Source organism: Helianthus annuus, chromosome 17, assembly GCF_002127325.2.
Source record: "Helianthus annuus cultivar XRQ/B chromosome 17, HanXRQr2.0-SUNRISE, whole genome shotgun sequence".
NCBI classification, from domain to species: Eukaryota; Viridiplantae; Streptophyta; class Magnoliopsida; order Asterales; family Asteraceae; genus Helianthus; species Helianthus annuus.
In genome coordinates, this window is record NC_035449.2 from 49668625 (window position 1) to 49688292 (window position 19668).

The 19668-nt window shown below is 33.4% G+C and overlaps 2 protein-coding genes and 1 long non-coding RNA gene across 19 annotated transcripts; 2 read left to right on the top strand and 1 right to left on the bottom strand.

Annotated features, from left to right (window-relative positions):
- The first annotated feature begins 986 nt into the window (after positions 1-986).
- Positions 987-1673, top strand: LOC110921413 (calcium-binding protein CML38-like). The gene has a single exon (XM_022165732.2). It carries the CDS (start codon positions 1029-1031, stop codon positions 1452-1454), a length of 426 nt encoding a protein of 141 aa, XP_022021424.1. The 5' UTR covers positions 987-1028; the 3' UTR covers positions 1455-1673.
- A 599-nt stretch (positions 1674-2272) lies between these two features.
- Positions 2273-8088, top strand: LOC110926533. 17 transcript variants are annotated; one of them, XR_004887004.1, is made up of 11 exons: positions 2278-2452; positions 2545-2875; positions 4197-4851; positions 4956-5038; positions 5151-5211; positions 5448-6156; positions 6249-6430; positions 6527-6655; positions 6872-7235; positions 7562-7648; positions 7745-8088. It is a non-coding gene; the product is annotated as an uncharacterized LOC110926533 (long non-coding RNA). The 17 variants fall into 17 exon arrangements; XR_002585283.2 differs by having other exon boundaries at positions 6872-7121; XR_004887009.1 differs by having other exon boundaries at positions 5448-5654.
- An 892-nt stretch (positions 8089-8980) lies between these two features.
- Positions 8981-10617, bottom strand: LOC110921723 (protein LYK2). Its single transcript, XM_022166068.2, has one exon. It carries the CDS (start codon positions 10448-10450, stop codon positions 9122-9124), a length of 1329 nt encoding a protein of 442 aa, XP_022021760.1. The 5' UTR covers positions 10451-10617; the 3' UTR covers positions 8981-9121.
- Positions 10618-19668: the final 9051 nt, after the last annotated feature.

The window sequence follows — 19668 nt, forward strand, 5'->3', positions numbered from 1 at the left end:
TATTTGTTGGAACAAAAGGGGATTTACCACCACACCATCTTTGCTTTTAATATTATGGGGTCCAATTAATTTATTTTATGGGTCCGTGAAAAATTTAACATAACAGTTCTACTATTTTCTAAAAAAAGATTAGAGTCTGTGGACCCCGACCCGGACCATATGAGTCTGCCCCTGTCTGGGGCGCCATAGCTATGGTGACGCGAAATAAGCTGCGACATGGCCTAAGAGGAAGATTCATGTGGCGTTATATACAAAAACGTGTCTCGATCTGTGCTTACCATAGGTATTGTCATATTGATTGCTCACCTGGACAGGACAGTATTGGTAGTTTGGATAATTGACCAATATTATGAAACCTACTTTTGTATTTTTTTTCAAGTATATAAAGTATACAACGTGTAATATTTTTTTAACGGCAAATGTTACTTCTACTCTACTTTACACCGATAAATTTTAATTACTCCTCTGCCAGGTTTGAATCAGGACCATCTATCTAAAAGACATGTGTCTCTACCAAGTAGTTGACGAGACAAGTTGTTGATGACTTAAGTTTTATACGTAGTAATATATAAAATACGTCTTTTTCGTCTGTTTTTTTAGAAATGATTTTTACAATTACTTGGTCGATGGTCATGGTTTTAATGCCACAAGTAATAATTTTTAATTTATTATTTTGGATAAAAACATAAAATACCATGAAATGGATATATAAAAATGTTGAAAAGTCAGAAGGATATAACCATGTTGTTATTTCAAAAATAAAATATATAAGAGTTGTACTTCAATTTTGATGTCGGTCTCCTTTAATATACGGTTTATAGATGACCACGAATAGTACGAATATATCATTAACTTGTTTACTTCGAAGATGTTTCCTTATAGTTCTTTATTTCGGGTCAAAAGACGACCCGTGTGCAAAACGCGTGTGGCATACACAATCCTATATATATACCTTTGTATTTCATTAAGTTGAATTTCACTTCATATAACTCTTCTATATATATAAAGTCTCACTAGTACATACTTTGATGGATAAAATTCAACAATTTAAACGCGTATTTGGACACATTGACAAAAATGGGGACGGGAAAATATCTCCGCCGGAGCTCCAAACTTGCATTGGAAAGATCGGCGGAGATATGTCATTGCAGGAGGCAGAGATGGCAGCGGAGTTGATGGATTCGGATGGTGACGGGTTGTTGAGTATGGAGGATTTGGTTAAAGTCGTTGAAAGCGCAAACGAGGAGGAAACCATTCATGATTTGAAGATGGCTTATAAATTGTATGAAGAAACCGAAGGGAGCGGGTGCATAACCCCGAAAAGCTTGAGAAGGATGCTTAGCAAATTGGGAGAGTCGAGAACGGTTGATGATTGTAAGAAGATGATTGCTAAGTTTGATGTCAACGGTGATGGTGTCCTCAGTTTTGAAGAATTCCGGGAAATGATGGCTTGATTGTTGTTGTTATATACCCTATGTACATGTTATTGTTAGTTATTCTTTGACACAAATGATGATTTACACACCACTAAAACTACTTGATAGAAGTTTGTACCATTTCCAATTTAAATGGTACATGTGACAATCAGTTTTGATGGTGTATAAATTATCAGCTCATTCATTTGTAATATATCATTCATTTTCTTGTCATTTGTATACATTTTCCTTTCTCATGTATAAATCTTAATAATGTTTGTTATGTAAATTTTCTTGTTTTAAACTTATTGATGGTGCTTGAATTTATGTAACACATATATCTACAACTCCTTTTATTGAAAAGTTATAGTATATATTTTGTTTCCCAATCATTGACGAGACTATTTGTTTTGGTTTAACTAAAAAGTACATAACGTTCTGCAAATAATCTTGTAGGGTAATTTTGATCTTGTAGGGTAATTTTGATCTTGTAGGGTAATTTTGTAAAATGTTTTTATAGGGTAATTTTGATCTTGTAGAGTAATTTTGTAGAGTATCATAATTACTCTACAAATAATCTTGTACGGTAATTTTGATTTTGTAAGATAATTTTGATCTTGTAGGGTAATTTTGTAGAGTATCATAATTACTCTACAAGTGTATCAAAATTACCCTACAAGTTTCAAAATTACCCTACAAGAACATTTTACAAAATTATCCTACAAATCTGTACAACCTAATAAAAGCCTTAATTAGGGGGACACATGTCCACCTACTAGGGCCTCTAAAGCTCATTTTCCCGCCAAAACTAGCATCATCCCTATTTCCCTGTGGTGAACGCATACGCGGGATCCATTAGACACATTCGGGTCGACTTTATTACATACCATATATAAACAAACAACCCGGTCCTTTTGTTTCCCCATTCTTCATCTTCTCTCATACGACATTCAATCCTTTTCCCTCTGCCCTTTCTGAAACCCTAATTGCATATAACATCATCAGATCCAGTCCATCGATCCTTCATGTGGTTCAAGGTTTGTTTATATTTTCCCCTTACCATTTATCCCTCTCACAAGCATAAACCCTAATCACTGCCGTTATCAACTTGGCGATTTCAACTTTGCAGATTTAAACTAATATTGATCAAAGGATACTTGCCGCATCTGATCTCCGATTAAATACATATTGTTTGATACATCGTGTTTCCGATTTCGAAAACATTCCAAACCCTAAATATCTGTCGTTTTCATCTATGGCGATCTCATCTATGGCTTTAAATCGTGTAATCCGATTTAGTGCCTAGAATATTGCATTGCGATGAAGATGATTAGATCCTGTGACGGTGGTCTTACAGCAGATCTAGGGTTTAACGGTGATTCTAGGCGGCGGCTAGGACTCGGGTTATAGTGCACGACAAGAAGGATTTCTTGGTTCACCCAAAAGGCTCCTCATTGAAGGTGATTCATAGTTTCTTTTAAGTTTTTTCGTATGTATGTATTTTGTTACGAAGGTAATAAGGGTTTTGTTGTGATTAGTCTTGAAATAAGTAAACTGAGCAATTTATGTGTTTTTTTTAAATCTATTATCCAGCTTCAATATCAATATGAGGAATTTCTAGACAAAAACAAAGATTATGTTGTTCTCGGACATCAAGATATGTTGACTACTTCTCATTGTGTTTCTTTTTTTTTTCTCTGTCTGGTATACTTTCCCTCCATTGCATGATGAGGCAACTAACACTTCAAATAAATCTTTTAGTTTATCAGAGAAAAAAAAGATTTGATTTGTTATGTTTGTCAACTTGGGGTTATATTGGCGTGAGTCATGGCGAAGTATCTCGATCACATCAGAGAGGGGGTGGATGCATGTGGTTTGGCGTTTTTTGGGTTAGCTTTAAACAAAGTATACATTCGTTTATTTGTTTTATATATTTATTTGAGATTCAATTATTGTGTCATGCTTTTTGAATTGCTTAAAGGTGGAAACCTGGTCATTGGTCGTTTTGTGTCAATGGGCAGCCCTTCTACTTTCACTCTTGAGTATTTTTGGGCTATGGGGTATATGGTTTTTTTGACTCTTTTGTTATTGGACTGAATATCGTTCATGCTTTCAAGGTGGAGTCTATATTTAATCACAACAAAAGTTCTGTCTACTTCTGAATTTTTATAGATCAATCTGGTGGCCAATTCTTGAGTATTTTTGGGCTATGGGGTATATGGTTTTTTTTACTCTTTTGTTATTGGACTGAATATCGTTCACGCTTTCAAGGTGAAGTCTATATTTAATCACAACAAAAGTTCTGTCTACTTCTGAATTTTTAATAGATCAATCTGGTGGCCAATGAATCATTTTCTTTAGCAGCACTTTCAGATTTCACTGTAGGAAACTAGGCACCAAGGCAGTGTTGCTTATCGCAAAGGCTCTTACAGCTGGAACCATATGCAACAACACATCAGTCACACCCCTACCTGATGTTGCTCTGAATTGGTGGGAGTTGAGATGTATATATGGGCTAGATTGAAGGACTTTGACATTTTAAGAAAAACTAATTGGATTCCTGTACATAACCTGTACACAACCTGATAGATTTTTTACAGAAATAAAACGTATGAATTGGAATATGAATACTATAATATGCAGATGTTATGAAGTAGTTTTTATTCTTTGAATGGTGAATCTATAAGTCAGAGCAAAACGAGAGTTTTTTTTTTTGGAATTTTGCAATTTTTAGTATGGTGGTCGTGGTCGTTAGTGTTGTGCTGACTTTTTGGTCAACAGTTTCTTCAAGCTCCTATCAATTTTGGATTGATGGGGCCCAGGGTAATGGTGAATGCCCAGAGTTTCGTTGGCTTAATTGGATGCCATTGAAAATTAGATGCTTTACTTGGAGGTTATCACTTGATAGAATCTTGGTATCAGCGTCTCTGATCAACAGAGATGTGTGCTGATACGTGATATGTTCTGCTCCCAATGCTCCCTCGAGGCAAAGGACTTGGACCATTTATTCATTTGTTGTCCGGTGGCCAAAGTCGTGTGATTGAAGGTGTCCAATTGGGTTGGGCATAGATATTAGTTGTTGCTCCTCATTTTTAGAGCTTTTGGTTTGGCTACGAAGTCTACAGGTTCCGCCCTAGAGAAGAAAATGCTGGTCCTTATTGTCTATGCAATGATTTGGTTCTTATGGTAACATCGGAACTCAAGGAAGTTCTCTATAAAATGTGCCTCGGATGAAGACCTCAGATGCAAGTTTGTGAAGCCTTCTTTCGAAAACTTCATACTCCCAACAAAAAAGTATCCCGACATCATCTTCCCGCGTGGAGGAGACAACCATGTAGCTATTGATTTAATTGTCCAGCACATTCGGACAAAACTTGGTCAACACAATCTTTGCAAAATATATCCCAATTTATACGTTATTCACTCAACTTTTCAGGTAATATTTTGAAGTTCCGTCTATTTAAATTGTGCAAACTGCATGAAATAATCTTTATTATCACACATTCATTTATGAATCGTATTGCGTGTTCTTTTATGTAGATACGTGGCATGCATATGCTTATACGTGATGCTAAAACAACGAAACATGATTTTGTTTTTATTCTGATCGATTGATTCGTTTAGTGAGTTGTTGGTTCTTGATAGTTTTTTTTCTCTGTTTATTTCAGTTTTTGTATGTGGCTATGTGCATAATTGTTCTTATATATAACTGGAAAATTAATCCACATGTAACAGGTTGTTGAGCATGGTTTGGGACATTTACCTTTTACGGAAAAGCAGGTGACAACTCCAACTGGTAAGCTTCTACACTCACGTGTGAAAATGAGTCATTTATTTAATTTTCTATTTATTTTGGTTTAAATTGATAAAATAAAATATTTAGCTAAAGTAGAATGTGTTGGTGGTTTAATTTATTTTTTTCTATTTTTTGAAAATTTACTGAAGTTATACAAACTCTTATTGTTTTACGGTCACAACATCCATCATGTAACTATGCAATAACCGTAACAATTTTGTTTTGTGTGAACACAGGTCGGTATACACAGGCGTTGACTTCTGTAATAGATTATGTGGCTTTTCTGTTATTTCGACATGATAAAGGTAAGCATATTTAGATACGGCAGAAGAAGAAATCGGTTACAATGAAATCGGTTAATTTCAGTGGAAGAAAAAGAGAATGAGGAGATTGAAGAGGAAGCGTCGAAAGATGAGGCAGAGATCTAAGTAATCTTTTTGTTGGTAATCATCATCGGTATCGTATTGGTTTCCGTTTTATATATGTGTGATTACCGATTGGTAAGTTATTGGGGTAACTCTAATTAGGTTATGACAATATGGTAGTCTCATGGGCTTTACAGGCTGTTTTTTTCCATCTTCATGACATTGATTTTTTGTTTAAACATATGAAGTTGCAAATAGATTGTAGCATTTTGAAATCAATTTTTATGTCACATTTTAAGCAAAAGTTGTCATGGTTTTTGGATTTTAGCTTTAATTTTCAAGTTACAGTTTATCAGTTAGGTCCAGCCTCATTTTGTGGTGTCCTTGGTTTCCGGCCTTCACATGGGTCTGTATCCACTTTTGGGGTTCTCCCAAATTCACATAGTTTAGACACTGTTGGTGTGTAATTTCGTTATCTTCTATATTGTCCTGTTTAACCTTCTAATTTGTTACATGTTTGGCATAAAACACAACTTATTGGAGTATTGAGGCTCTTAGTTTGTGTGAAATCGACAGACCCGTAAGGAATATTTTTACATCATGGTTCTGATATTTATTTACCATTTTAACTGATAGCTATCCTACGTATAATTTTTAATTGAAAAACCTCAGGAATATTTGCTCGTGATCCTTTCTTATTGAATCGGGTTGGACATGTTCTTCTTCAGCTTAACCAAGTGGAACCTAGAAGGACAAGACACATAATTATGGCAGATGATTTATTTCAGCTATCTAAAGTTCCTCAACAGAAGACTGTATATATTATAATCAAAGTAACTGAAAGTTATCCGGTTGTAAGTTCTTTCAAAGGATTTTGTGTCCCAGAGGGGGTGCCTATTAATACTAATTGCATGTTGTCCTTTACTCCTTTTTGTTCAATCTTTCTGCAGACCACTCACCGAAGCATATGAACATTGGTCAATATATTTTGTCAAACGTACCAAGCCTTAAATATTTCCTACAAATTGGAGCAAATTCTTTGAAAGCTCTCTCTTTTCAACAATGTTATCACTACAGAGGTTTGACCTTTTCTGCATCTACACTGGTTTACTTTGTTAGTATTATGAGTGTCAGGGATGTCACGTATAGTATATATAATTAATATTCATTTAAGTCCTGCCATTCATTACATAGGATAGCACAGACACTCTCATGTGCCTACTTTTTTCAATATATGGATGTGTCATCATGCCCTCTGTTATGAAAATTTACGACATCCTACTATGATTTTCCAGATATGAGTTCAAAACCAATCATGAAGAATGGATTAATACAGTCAAGCCCAGGCTAGGATCTGATGTGTCTGATAGCGTTCATGCAGCAATTACAGCCACACATGAAAATATTGAAGCTTACTACATGGTCAGAACTGAAATGCGCGCAGCTCCATTGGCGAAGCATAGTGGGGGCGGGAGGGGGCGCCCGACCCCCCGAAGTTTTCGCTCAATAGTGGAGAGTATGTAGTTTTCGTATAGAAATTTTTAGGTATGTACGTTTTCGACCCCTGTTTTATAGAAATTTTTGGGTATATACGTTTTCGACCCCACGGTTGAAAATCTCAAGTTTCGCCACTGCGCAGCTCTACACAATCTCTTAAAGGTACCTAAAGTGTTCAAACGCTTACAATCTTTTTAAACTGTTTAATCTGAAAAATGATTATCGAATAGGTTTTGGAATCATATCATATACATTAATTATCAATTAAATTAAAGAATTTTTGGTTGGTCATCCCAACCCTATCTGATACGTCTTGAACTACATAAGAAAGTACAAATCTTTTACCCACGATCCAACCGCTTTGCTCAATACACAATACACGTGCACTGAATATATGTTGTTTGAAAATCACATCATGTCTTCTTTTCATATAATTGTATGAGTATGGTTTCTTTTTTTAAGATAAAGATTATGTCTTTGCTTTTCAGGTGGTGCTTGGGGGTCGCCAGGATGCATCTGCTGTTACCACAACCGATCATCGTGCAGGGAAGTTTGAAGCCAAATTTTATGACAAGGTAAACAATATCTTTTGTCAAGTTTTGATTTTTTATATAGTTATATCAGTTTATATATAATATCTGTAAGTTAATGGTATATGTAAAATCACTCAGCTGCAAGAAGAGATTGGAGGCGTTAAAGGACATTTCGGGCCAATTATTTCACGAAAATGAGTCAATTAATATATGCTTTTTGGCGACACTAGGCAAAAGCACCGATGATGCAGTTGTTGCTGGCTGTTGAATGTCTAAAATACCACTTACTTTAGATTTGCAGATGAAGATACTATTTTGACTAAGGATGTGGACTTTCTTTGTGGGGTCGAAGTAAATTTGACTATGGGATCAACTCAAATATATATTATACACATTATTATAACTTTTTTACACGTTATTATACTTTAATTTTTCTATTATTGTTAACAAAAATGATTAATAAAATACGTATTTATATTTAAGTTCAATCCCTTCATCTATTCCTAACTCAATTTTGTAAATTGGTCATATATTCATCAAATTCGATTTCGTAAGTTGGGTTTTATCAAACAAATTTTCATATGTGGTATGAATAGGTTAAAACTATTAATTATATAACGATGGAAAATTTTCAAAAAGAAACTTCAAACGTACTAAAAATATTTACAAATTTATAAATTATATTGAGTAATTTTTTTTCGTTTGACAACGAAATGGAAAATTTAAAAAAAAAAAAGACTTCCAATGTACTGAAAATATATACAAATTGTTTTTCCTTTATTTTGACAATGAAATATTTATTCTGGCCGGTGAAATTCACGGGAATTAGCACTATATGATAATAAATTAAATGAAATGCAAACACCATTTTATTTTTAGATTTAGATAGTGATTAATAAGTTTACAAATAAACTTTCAAATTTGTATAATAAGTAGTATTTTAAAGTTTTTAAAATATTTGAAGTATTTATTTTTTTATTTCACGGCGTATTATTTATTCCAAAATAAGTCAATGCGTACAGTTTGTTTATGATCAGTTTAAACGTAATTTAAAAAAAATATATCATTTTCCAACACCGCAAAATTCACGGGTATTAGCACTAGTCATTTGTAAAGTAGTTTTGATAATTATCCTAAAAGCAAATAATTACGAAAATACCACTAACATTTTTTTTTGCTTTTTATGCTTTTATTGTATGTTTTGTATATTGTAGCATTGTCGCAATTTCATTTATATATTAAGATTATTATTATATTGTAGCAATTTCATTCATAATTAAAAAAATAGTTTATTATATTAGTAATCTAGCTTTCGTACCGATATCTACCAAACCAGTTTTGACTTTTAACTCGTCGTTATCTAAGCCGTATCGATCATTAAGAATTTTTATTATATTAGTATCTTACAACATAACTCGAACCAATCAATTAAAACAAGCTAACCATTCTATAACATTAATTTATGCTACAAGCCACTAAATGTCACAACTCACAAACGAAATAACTAAAAATCATTTACAATATTGGAAACGATGGCTGGGCTACTAGAGGTCTACAAGAACTTTCCCGGTCGATAACCTGCTCCTCCTTTTCCACCACCAATTCCGACAACTTCAGCACCACTTCTCCGGCATTCGGCCGCTTCAACGGGTCATCCTCTACGCACTCTCTAGCAAGGCTCGCCAACACCATCGCGACGTCAAACGAATAGTTCTCCCCCAATGCAGTATCCATCCATTCTCTTAGCTTATCTTCAACATTACCCACTTCAAATATAACCTTTATTTCATTAGATAAACGGGATTCAACATCGTTATTCACTGACTCAACTCGCCCAATTGGTAGCTTTCCCGATAATATTTCGAGCAAAACAACCCCGTAAGCATAAATATCTGTGCTGGGAGTTACAGCACCTGAACTTGACTCTTCAGGTGCTATGTACCCTTTATCCCACATGATGGGATAACTGGAAATTAAATTTCCAGAACAAGGTACTATGTTGGGATGACTTTCATCCCTTATACACGCGTCCATGCCAAAGTTACCAACTTTGGCATGGAACTCTTCATCTAGGAAAATATTCCGACTCTTGATGTTTCTATGAGTGTAACTTGGGTTAATTATTTGATGCATGTATTGCAAGGCAGTGGCTACATCCAAACAAATCTTTAGCCTTTGATTCCATGTCAAGAAACAAGAACACGAGGCAATGAATTGGCTTTTCATTGCTAAACCACCATGAATCCAATCTTTTAAAGAACCATTTTTCGCGTACTCAAAAACTAAGAATTCATCACGGGCTGTTGTGATTGATCCATGGCTATCTGTACTCGCACAAACACCCAATAGTCTGATTATATTTGGATGAAAGCGGGTGAGGCCTTGGAGGAGCTCGAACTTGATCTTAGAGATTGTGTCGTGATCTGTGAACTTGACCGCCACATCTTTTCCTTTGAGACGGCCATGATACACAGATCCCTCAATAAGGTTGGCGGAGGAAAACTCAGCAGTTGCTAAGCTGAGCTCCTCCACCGTGTAACTCTCCACCACCCCTGGAGCTGGCTTGCCAGGCGTGGTGGGGAGTACATGACCATCTAAAGATTCTATCTGGGACTCGAAAGAAACTTTCTTTTCGCTCGCGGTTCTCACACTTAAGTTCAACTGTTGAAGCTCTTGATTGACACTTTTGTTGCATGATGAAAAATCTTTCGTCTTATTCTTCCTCTTCCTACATACGATCACGTAAAATGCAGATGCTGCAACCAAAATGCATATAGCGAAAGCAACCACACTAACAGCGATATAAACACGAATCTCTCGCATTCTTGATTTGGAAATAGTCATTTGGACGTGTTTGCGACTTGAAAATAAAGCACAATGTATTAGAGAGGTGGAGCTTTGTATATGCTTAAAGATTACTGAGTTTGAAGACAAGATATATTCTTGAGGATCACACTTGCAATCTTGTATAGTGATATAGTGTGGCAAACCCTAATCCCAATTTTTAGAGGGTCAAGATTCATCATGGGTTTTCTTTTCTATAAAGATTTTAAAAGATAAAAAGGGGAAATCAACTAGTATATGGTGACACAAAACCATTTGTAAAAGATGATTAACAGTCCACATGCAAAGCATTTGAATTGAGATGGTTGATAAGTGGAATCCAGGGAAAAAGTTGGAATTTGGGACCAAATTAGATGTGTAATTTGGATTATAATAACGGATGAATAAAAAAAAATGAATTAAAAGGCATCAGATAAGTGTTTCCAAACTCTAGTAATTAACCGAATGCCACAAAATATAAGATCTAGTGTTACATTTTGGCTCCATAATAATGATATACATTAAATACTATAAAACTATAATATAATCTTGTATTACAAAGAGATGAACTAAAATAATATACAAGTCATGCATAAAAAAGTCGGCTCATATCTCAACAGTCAACACTTAAGTTTGTTAATGGACAAACATCCGAGGTTGGTGGGTGTTTTGGGGTGTGTGTGGGTGGGTGGGGGGGGGGGGAGGGGGGGGGGAGGGGGGGGGGGTTGAGTTTGCACGTGACTACACATGCTGCACATTGATCTGGCTTAAAGCTAACAGATCCCAAAATCAAGTACATGGGAGAACTATTAAGAAAACGACAATAATCTAGGAATATGTTTGTAAACTACAACTTTTAATGCATAATACATATAACTTCTTAGAAAATGATGTCTATAATTAAACAGTTTAGTGGATGGTTCAAAGCCATTGGTGTGCATGCATGGAAGTACTGTATTGTAGAAAACATGGAATTGATATTGAGATTTGAGACTCACATGCAAGGGTTCTGACCAATGTGCATTAAGCTTTTTATTTAGTCACAACTACAAGCGAGTGGATCGGGTCGACCTTGAATTGCATTTTTGGGTTGAAGCATTGGATCCGTCAACGAAGTCTTGACGATCGAGTTGGGCGAGTCAGTCCTAGCTTGTTTTTCTACAAGTAGGGCCGGCCAAGGGTCAGCATTCTAAAGCCCTAGCTTTAGGCCACCATCTCATTAGGGCTGAAAAAAAATACATATGCTATTTATTATACTTTTTGTAACATGATCTTTGGAAAGGAGTTAGGATGCGCGCTCAAGGAACCCATTTTCAAACACCCCCTTGATGGTCAAGTTAGTATATATCATGTTAAGATATGAAGGGAAGTGTGTATGGCATATGCCACATATGTGATGGTATGCTGTATGCATGTTTATGTATGAAGATTTGTGTGTGTGTGTGTATTAGTAGAGACAAATCAATGGTATCTGTGGCTGGAACAACTAGACTGAAGAGGGGTCAATAGGAAGAGATCTTCATGATAAAATATTGATTAGGTTAAGCTCAATAGACACAAGCCCAACCAACATGAGCCCATCTTTAGTTTAAAGGGCTTTAGATTTAGCTCAAGTAAGTTGTCGATTTATGAACAGAGGTCAATAGGAGGAGATCATCGTGATAGATAAATTATGTTAAGCTCAATAGTCCCAAGCCCAACATGAGCCCATCCTTTAATAAAGGGCTTTAGATTTAGGCATTTGGCTCAAGTAAGTTGACGATTTTCTTGTTTTCTTGACACATGTTTGACTTTGACTTGAAGAAACTTCAAGCTTTGATTTTAAAGCTCAAATAATCTGAAAATATCCTTGAAACTACGTGCAACAACTTGAGCTTGATTTGGAAATTCTAATTGACTTAAAAGTATTTATTTATATATATATATATATATATATATATATATATATATATATATATATATAGGGGAAGGTTCATTTGAGAAGAAATTTAATGTGAGAAGAAAAAGAAGAAAGGGCATATTAGTAAAATACTATTTCATTTATAACTCATATCATTAATTTTTAACTCTTTAATTAATTAGTCAACTAATCATTAATTATCCTACATATAATCTACAAAACCTACACATATCAAAATTTTCCTACATATATCCTACACATTATAGAATTTTATCCTACACAGTCGAAATTTATCCTACACACCTCGAAATATATCCTACACAACTCGTAATTTATCCTACACAACTAGTAATTTATTCTACACTTTAAATTAAGTTGTGTTTTTAATTTGGAAAAAGTATATATTTTGAAAAGTAGTTACAAATTTAATTTAGTTAGTTATTAAAGGGGAAGAATACAAATTAATGATTTTTCTAAGTTTACTAATATACCCTTATATTAAAATTAAATGCAAATATTAAATGAAGTAAAATGAAGAATTCTTATTGGTTGAAACTTCTTCTTTTTTCTTCTTATAAAAAAATTCTTCTCATTTGAACCCAATATATATATATATATATATATATATATATATATATATATATATATATATATATATATATATATATATATATATATAGGGGAAGGTTCAAATGAAAACCACTAGTTATTGTGAAAACTAGAAAACTAACTAAAACCCACTAAAAAGGAGGGAGGGAAGACTTTTAATGAAGGAGGGGTAAAATTGGAACAAAAAATATATAACTTTTCAAACATTTCCCATTTCTCCATACGTTATCATTTTAAAACAAAAATGGCACCATAAGATCACAAATTTTCTTATCTTTCATTCAAGTATATTCGAGCATATTTTTTATGACATAAAAAAAGATTTATGGTGTCGTCTTGTTTTCAATACTATTATTATAGTAGTGCACATGTGCAATATAACATGTACTACAATGTGCATTACATGCTTAAAATTAGTTTTTTGATTCTAGTTTAGCTTTTAGGGTTAGTTTTTTTGGAGGTTTAGGATTAGGATTAGGTTTTTGGGTGTGGGGGGGGAGGGGGGTTTAGGTTTTTGGGGGGTGGGGGTGGGGGGTTAGGTTTTTTTCGGGTTTATGTTTAGGGTTTAGTTTTAGGTTTTCGGGAGGGTGGGGGTGGGGGGTTTAGGTTTTTTTTTTTTTTTTGGGGGGGGGGGGGTTAGGCTTTTGGTGGGAGGGTGAATTTAGGTTTTGGGGGGGGGGTGGGGGGTTTAGGTTTTTGGGGGGTGTCGGTGGGGGGTGGGTTAAGTGGTTTAGGCTTTCCGTATTAGTGCACATGTGCAGTACAACCAATTTTTTTTTTTTTTTTTTTGAAATTTTTTTCCATATATAAAAAGTAGCGATTTTTCTAAAAAAATTGTAAAAAAAAAAAAAAATTTGTATGTTTTTTAGGCTTTTTTAGTTAGTTTTCGAGTTTTCACAATAAAAGTGGTTTTCATTTGAACCATCCCCTATATATATATATATATATATATATATATATATATATAGGGTTAGGTTCAATTGTGAACACCCCTCTCATTTGTGAATTGTGTGAACTGATCTGGGCCCTTGATTTCCTTTAGAGTTGATAAGGTTAGGATTGTAATTATATAAAAAAAAGATTAACTTTAAATCATTAATTTCATAATTGAAATCAGTTACCAAATAACCAGATCGTTTTTATATTTTAAAAATTTAGAAGATTATCATCTTAATTGTTTAACAAACAACTATATTTTCAATCCATTCACCAGATTTTGAATTCAACTTTTGTCATTCATATTTATCTTCATAAACCCAGTTCATCACGTTCATATTTTTCATCAGAAGCTCGACTATATTTATCGAATTCAACCATATTTATCTTCATAAACCCAGTTCATCACGTTCATATTTTTCATCAGAAGCTCGACTATTCCAGTGAACATTAATCGGAGACGGCATAAGATTCCGACGAACATTAATCGGATACGGATTGGATTCCAGCGAATATTTAATCGAAAAAGGCAGTTGATTTCCATTGACGTTCATCACGTCATATCTCGCCGGAAGCTCGATTATTGCCGTCGCCGTCAATTGCATCATTGCTGTCATATCTCGCCGGAAGATCGATTATTGTCGTTGCCGTCAATTATTCTGTCGGACATTAATCGGAGCCGGACTAAGATTCCGGCGAAGAATAATCAGAGTTTGTAATATTTAGGTCCAATTATTGTCATCGCCGTCCCAGGTTTGTTTATGAAAAACCTTTTTCCTGGCAGTCCACTGTAAAATCAGGTTTGTAAAACTTGAGTTTTTAGTCATTTTTTGTTTGTGTATAATATTTAGGTCCGAGGTACACATGTGTACTGTTTCTTCTATACACACCAACATGATAGTACACATGTGTATAATACAATTGTCGTTGCATGTAAATAGCTTAATTTTAGTTAATGAGCCTTTGAAGACCCTCAGCATTGTTGTCCTTTTTTTTAACCAACCTTTTGTAATGTAATTGTGCAGAGTTGGTTGCGAATAACGTCTATGAAACTCCCAATGGGACTAGTACTAGACATTCGAGATTTTATTGGTGATAGAGAAGCGCAAATGATAATTGACAAATTCAAAGCTCATAGCGAAAACAAAGTTAATTACACATTTGATATCCATATTGATGATACGGAACTTCAGTATTTTGTGATTGTTTTGTGATTATTATTGAAGCGTTGTATCATTGATTTTGTGATTGTTTAACGCGACATTATATGAGTTGTTATAACTTAAAGTTATTGTTTTTCTACATTACATACATAGGTAGACATGCATAACATTTTCATTTCTTCAACGGTATGACTTGTAATATGTCTTAACAAATATAGAAACAACATCCTTTTTTATTGGAAAAATATGAAACATGTGTACCTAATATGAAAAATCCGTGCAGTAGTGTACTACACTAAATAATATATGTTTAATATAATGTGTATTACATGTACACATGTGTACTTATCTGCTTACTATGTCTGTACATAGATGTACTTGGATATTTACATAACAAGTACTCATGTGTACTAGTTTACTCTGTTACAACTATGCACATGTGTATTGTGAAAGTGTTGAATGAAATTTATTATACATAACCTATATTAGGTACAGTAACATGTCAAGTAGTCGAAAAAACAAAAAAAAAAGCCATACAAATACAAAATCAACTTGTGTTCCACTGTTTCAAAAAAAAAAAAAAAAAAACACCAAAACATCAAATGTTTTTAGACTGCCAATCACCACATGTTTAATATTGTCAACATACAAAAACATCAGACCATCACACGTTTAATAATGTCAACCAACATATGCGTACTAATTACAACCTATTCCGCTCGCCTTGTCATGTTCGACTGCTTCAGCCATGATGCGACTACGGTGCTTGTTGGCCTTCGAAGTTACTAGCTTTATTGCGTACTTCTTCCTTAAACGTGTCAAGCACACCTTCTTAGCGGTATGGTCGAACAATCACGGCTTTGTTCCTTTTATTTTTTCAGCATCCACGAAAATATTTGTTCTGCTTGTTCCTTCATTTCCTCATAGTTTAGCATTGATGCAAATCAATTTATGACTCCATCATTAATCCATTTACTTGGTTGTAAATCCATCATTTGAAAATGGTACAACCCAATGCCAGTTGCAGTTTCAAGCACCAATTTACTGCAAATAAGACATTATAATTAATAATCTTTACAATTAACCGTATGCCCCCCAAAGAACAAACATACGTGTACACTGTGTAACAAAGCACATATAAGTGAGTACACAGATGTAGTACATTAATAGAATAATTCACCTTACATACACATGTGTACACATTTATAAATTCACATTCATAAAATTAACACTTCTGGGCAAGCAGTACACATGTGTACATAATAAAAAAAACAAAGCAAAAATAAAAAAAAAAACAGGGCAAAAATCAGCCTTGTTAACCACGCTGCACACATGTGTACAACGAGAATTTTCTACCATCTCATCCGATTTAAAGACAACGTACACAGGTGTAAATCATCGATTATAGGTTACCTAAAGCAAACAAAAGTGCCTACACTCGAATAAAAAACAGAGCAACATCACCTAATTTGTTAAATCAGCATTCTCCTTCAAAGTGATCTAACATCAAATCGATTTACTACTCCTGAAAATCACACCATTGTACTAAATAACCGTAACTAAACATCTCTCTCCTTTATAGATTTCCGACCGAAGATGATGATGACGGTAATGACTCTTCTTCGTCGGTGCCCTGTACTCTTCTCCGTCGCACTCTTTGTCTTACTGCCTTCAATTTTTAGATAAAAACACAAAATGTGGAAGAGATAATGATATATATTGAAAAAGATTTGGAGGTGCACATTTTTTTAGGAAAGATTATGAAGAATTCAACAAATTAAACTTTTCGGTTATTAGATTCCATATTTATTAATTGTATATGTACAATAATAACCTTTTATGTTTAGTTAATTATACAAAATTAACCCAATAATTACAATCATGACATTCCCTTATAATATCAAGATGAAGATGATGAAGATCAACGGTCCATATAAGTTCACGCAGTTCACTCTTGGAGGGTGTTCACTCTAGAACCCTACCATATATATATAGGGGGAGGTTCATTTGAGAACAATCTTCTTAAAAGAAGAAAAAATGAACTAATCTAGACCTTTTATTTTTTTGATCAATGGTTGTAAATCAAGATTTCTTTTTTGTCCACTTTTAATTAATGCTTTAATTACTAAGGGTAGTATAGACATTTTGATGTAAAATATTAATAAATATTTTAAAGAGTTACTTAAGTCTTATTAATATAACCATAAATTCCTCCTTCATCATCATTAATGTATTGACTCCTACACAAATTTTATTAGAGGTGACAAAATTATTTAAAAATTTTGTGTCCTACACATATTTTATTATGAGTCACAAAATTATTTAAAATTGTTTGAGTCCTACACATTCTGTATCCTACACAAAAATATTGATTTTGGTGTAGGAAACGTTTCAAATGTAAGATCATGTGCAGGGTTGTTTTTATTGTGTATGGTGCACATATTTTTATAAGTAGGCTCATTAAATGATTAGAGTTCATTAATTTAAATAGCAAAAATAAATAATAGACTCGTTAAATAATTTGTTCAAATTACCTTTGTATCCTTTATTCTTTTTATTCTTAATTTTTAATTCTTCTCATTTGAACTCTCCACTATATATATATATATATATATATATATATATATATATATATATATATATAGGATGAGGATGATTACAGAACACCAACCGCGAGAAAAAAAATAACAACTCTAAATCACTAAATTTTAGGATTTTAGGTTTATATTTTTTAAATTTTATGTTTCTTACAGTCATATGTGTACTACATATAAATAAAAAGACCATATATTTTTACCTACAGATAGCCTACATACATGTAGGTAATTTAACACACACATAACCTATATATATGTAGGTTATATAAAAAATGAAAATTTCCATATTTTATTTTAAGTTCTAGTGTGAGAAACAATAAATCTTACATTTGTAACATTTTCTTTTACTTTTTAGGTTTTTAGGATTAAAAAAATAGATGACTCATTTCGTTTTGTGTGTTCTCGCAATATTTAGTGTTATATATATATATATATATATAGGAGAAGGATTCGTTAGGAACCACTATTTATTGCGAGAATCGCGAGAACCAGTGTGAATACAACAAAAAATATCTAAAAAAATCTAAAAAACACACAAATTGTTTTTTTTTTAAATATTTTTTTATAAAAATCGCTACTTTTTGTTAATAAAAAATATTCTTTTTGAATATTAAAAGTAGCGATTTTTATAAAAAAAAAAATTTGTGTGTTTTTTTAGATTTTTTAAAGATTTTTTGGGGGGTTTTGCTTTATGGTTTGATTTTTAGTATTTAGCTTGGGGGGGGGGGGGGGGGAGGGGGTTAGGTTTTTTTTAGGGGGGAGGGTAGGTCTTTTAAGGTTTTTGGTGGTGTAGTGGGTTTATTTTGTTGTGTTCGCATTGGTTCTCGCATGAACGATACCCTATATATATATATATATAGAAACAGGATCAGGAAAAAAAACGGTTGGAAGTGTGAAAACGATGGAACGAATCCTGGCCCAACACGTGGCAGGGGCGCTAAATGATATGCAGGGGTACGATTGTCATTGTGCACGTTCCTCTCCATAAATCACGTTATAAATCTATTTCAAATAAAACTCCAAAAATTTCCTATTAGCAGTTACCTCCTTTCCAATCTTTCGAGATCTATGGCGTCTAACGTGGATTCCGTTCGACAAAGTAATATTTGATGACTTTCATATTTGTTCAAACAAGTCACGCAACACATATACTACATATATGACGTTTTGTTCTTTATGCTTGTTTTATTGTCGTTTTTTTATAAATTAATATTTCACAATACGTTTTATGTTTCAATTGTGTTCTTCATGTATCCAATTTTTGGCATTTTCATTGGTTGTTTAACAAATAGTAAGAACTGATAATTAGCATTTTCATTATTAATGTTAATTGTCGTTTAGGATCTAACATATGCTTATTTTTTACGAGGATAAATGGTAATTGCAGGGATTTGACATAAATAGTTAATTTACTAATATGCCCCTCTAGTTATGCTCACATGTTTAATATGTGTCCAATTTTGATTGATTAATATTGGTTCCTACGGTTCTCGCAACTGGAGGTGGTTTTCATTTGAATCGATCCATATATATATATATATATATATATAGTGGAGAGTTCAAATGAGAAAAAAATTTTTGTTAGAAGAAAAAAGAAGAAATTTCAACCAATAAGAATTCTTTATTTTACTTCATTTAATATAAGTATTTAATGTTACTATAAGGGTACATTGGTAAATCTACAAAGGTCATCCAAACAGTTTATCAGTTTTATGTCTAGCATATATAATAAAAAAAGAAATGAACACGCAAGCTGCAGCTGACACTATTCCCCATGTTATTAGATGACATTTGTCTATATATTTTGAGTAAATTACGATTTTGGCCCCTGTGGTTATATCACTTTTACTATATTAGCCTAAAATAAGATTTTTTTTAACATTTGTGCCCCCATGGTCTCTATAACTAACTATTTTGGCCCCTGAGTCTAACTCTATCCCTTACCCTGGTTAATTATTTGTCATATACAAGTCACATGATAGGTATTTTTGTAATTTCTCCTCCCCTTTAAATCTAATTTCTATCATCTGCACA

Excerpts from the sequence above, each read along its gene's own strand:
- LOC110921413 (XM_022165732.2), top strand. The coding sequence starts at position 1,029 with ATGGATAAAATTCAACAATTTAAACGCGTATTTGGACACATTGACAAA.
- LOC110921723 (XM_022166068.2), bottom strand. The coding sequence starts at position 10,450 with ATGACTATTTCCAAATCAAGAATGCGAGAGATTCGTGTTTATATCGCT.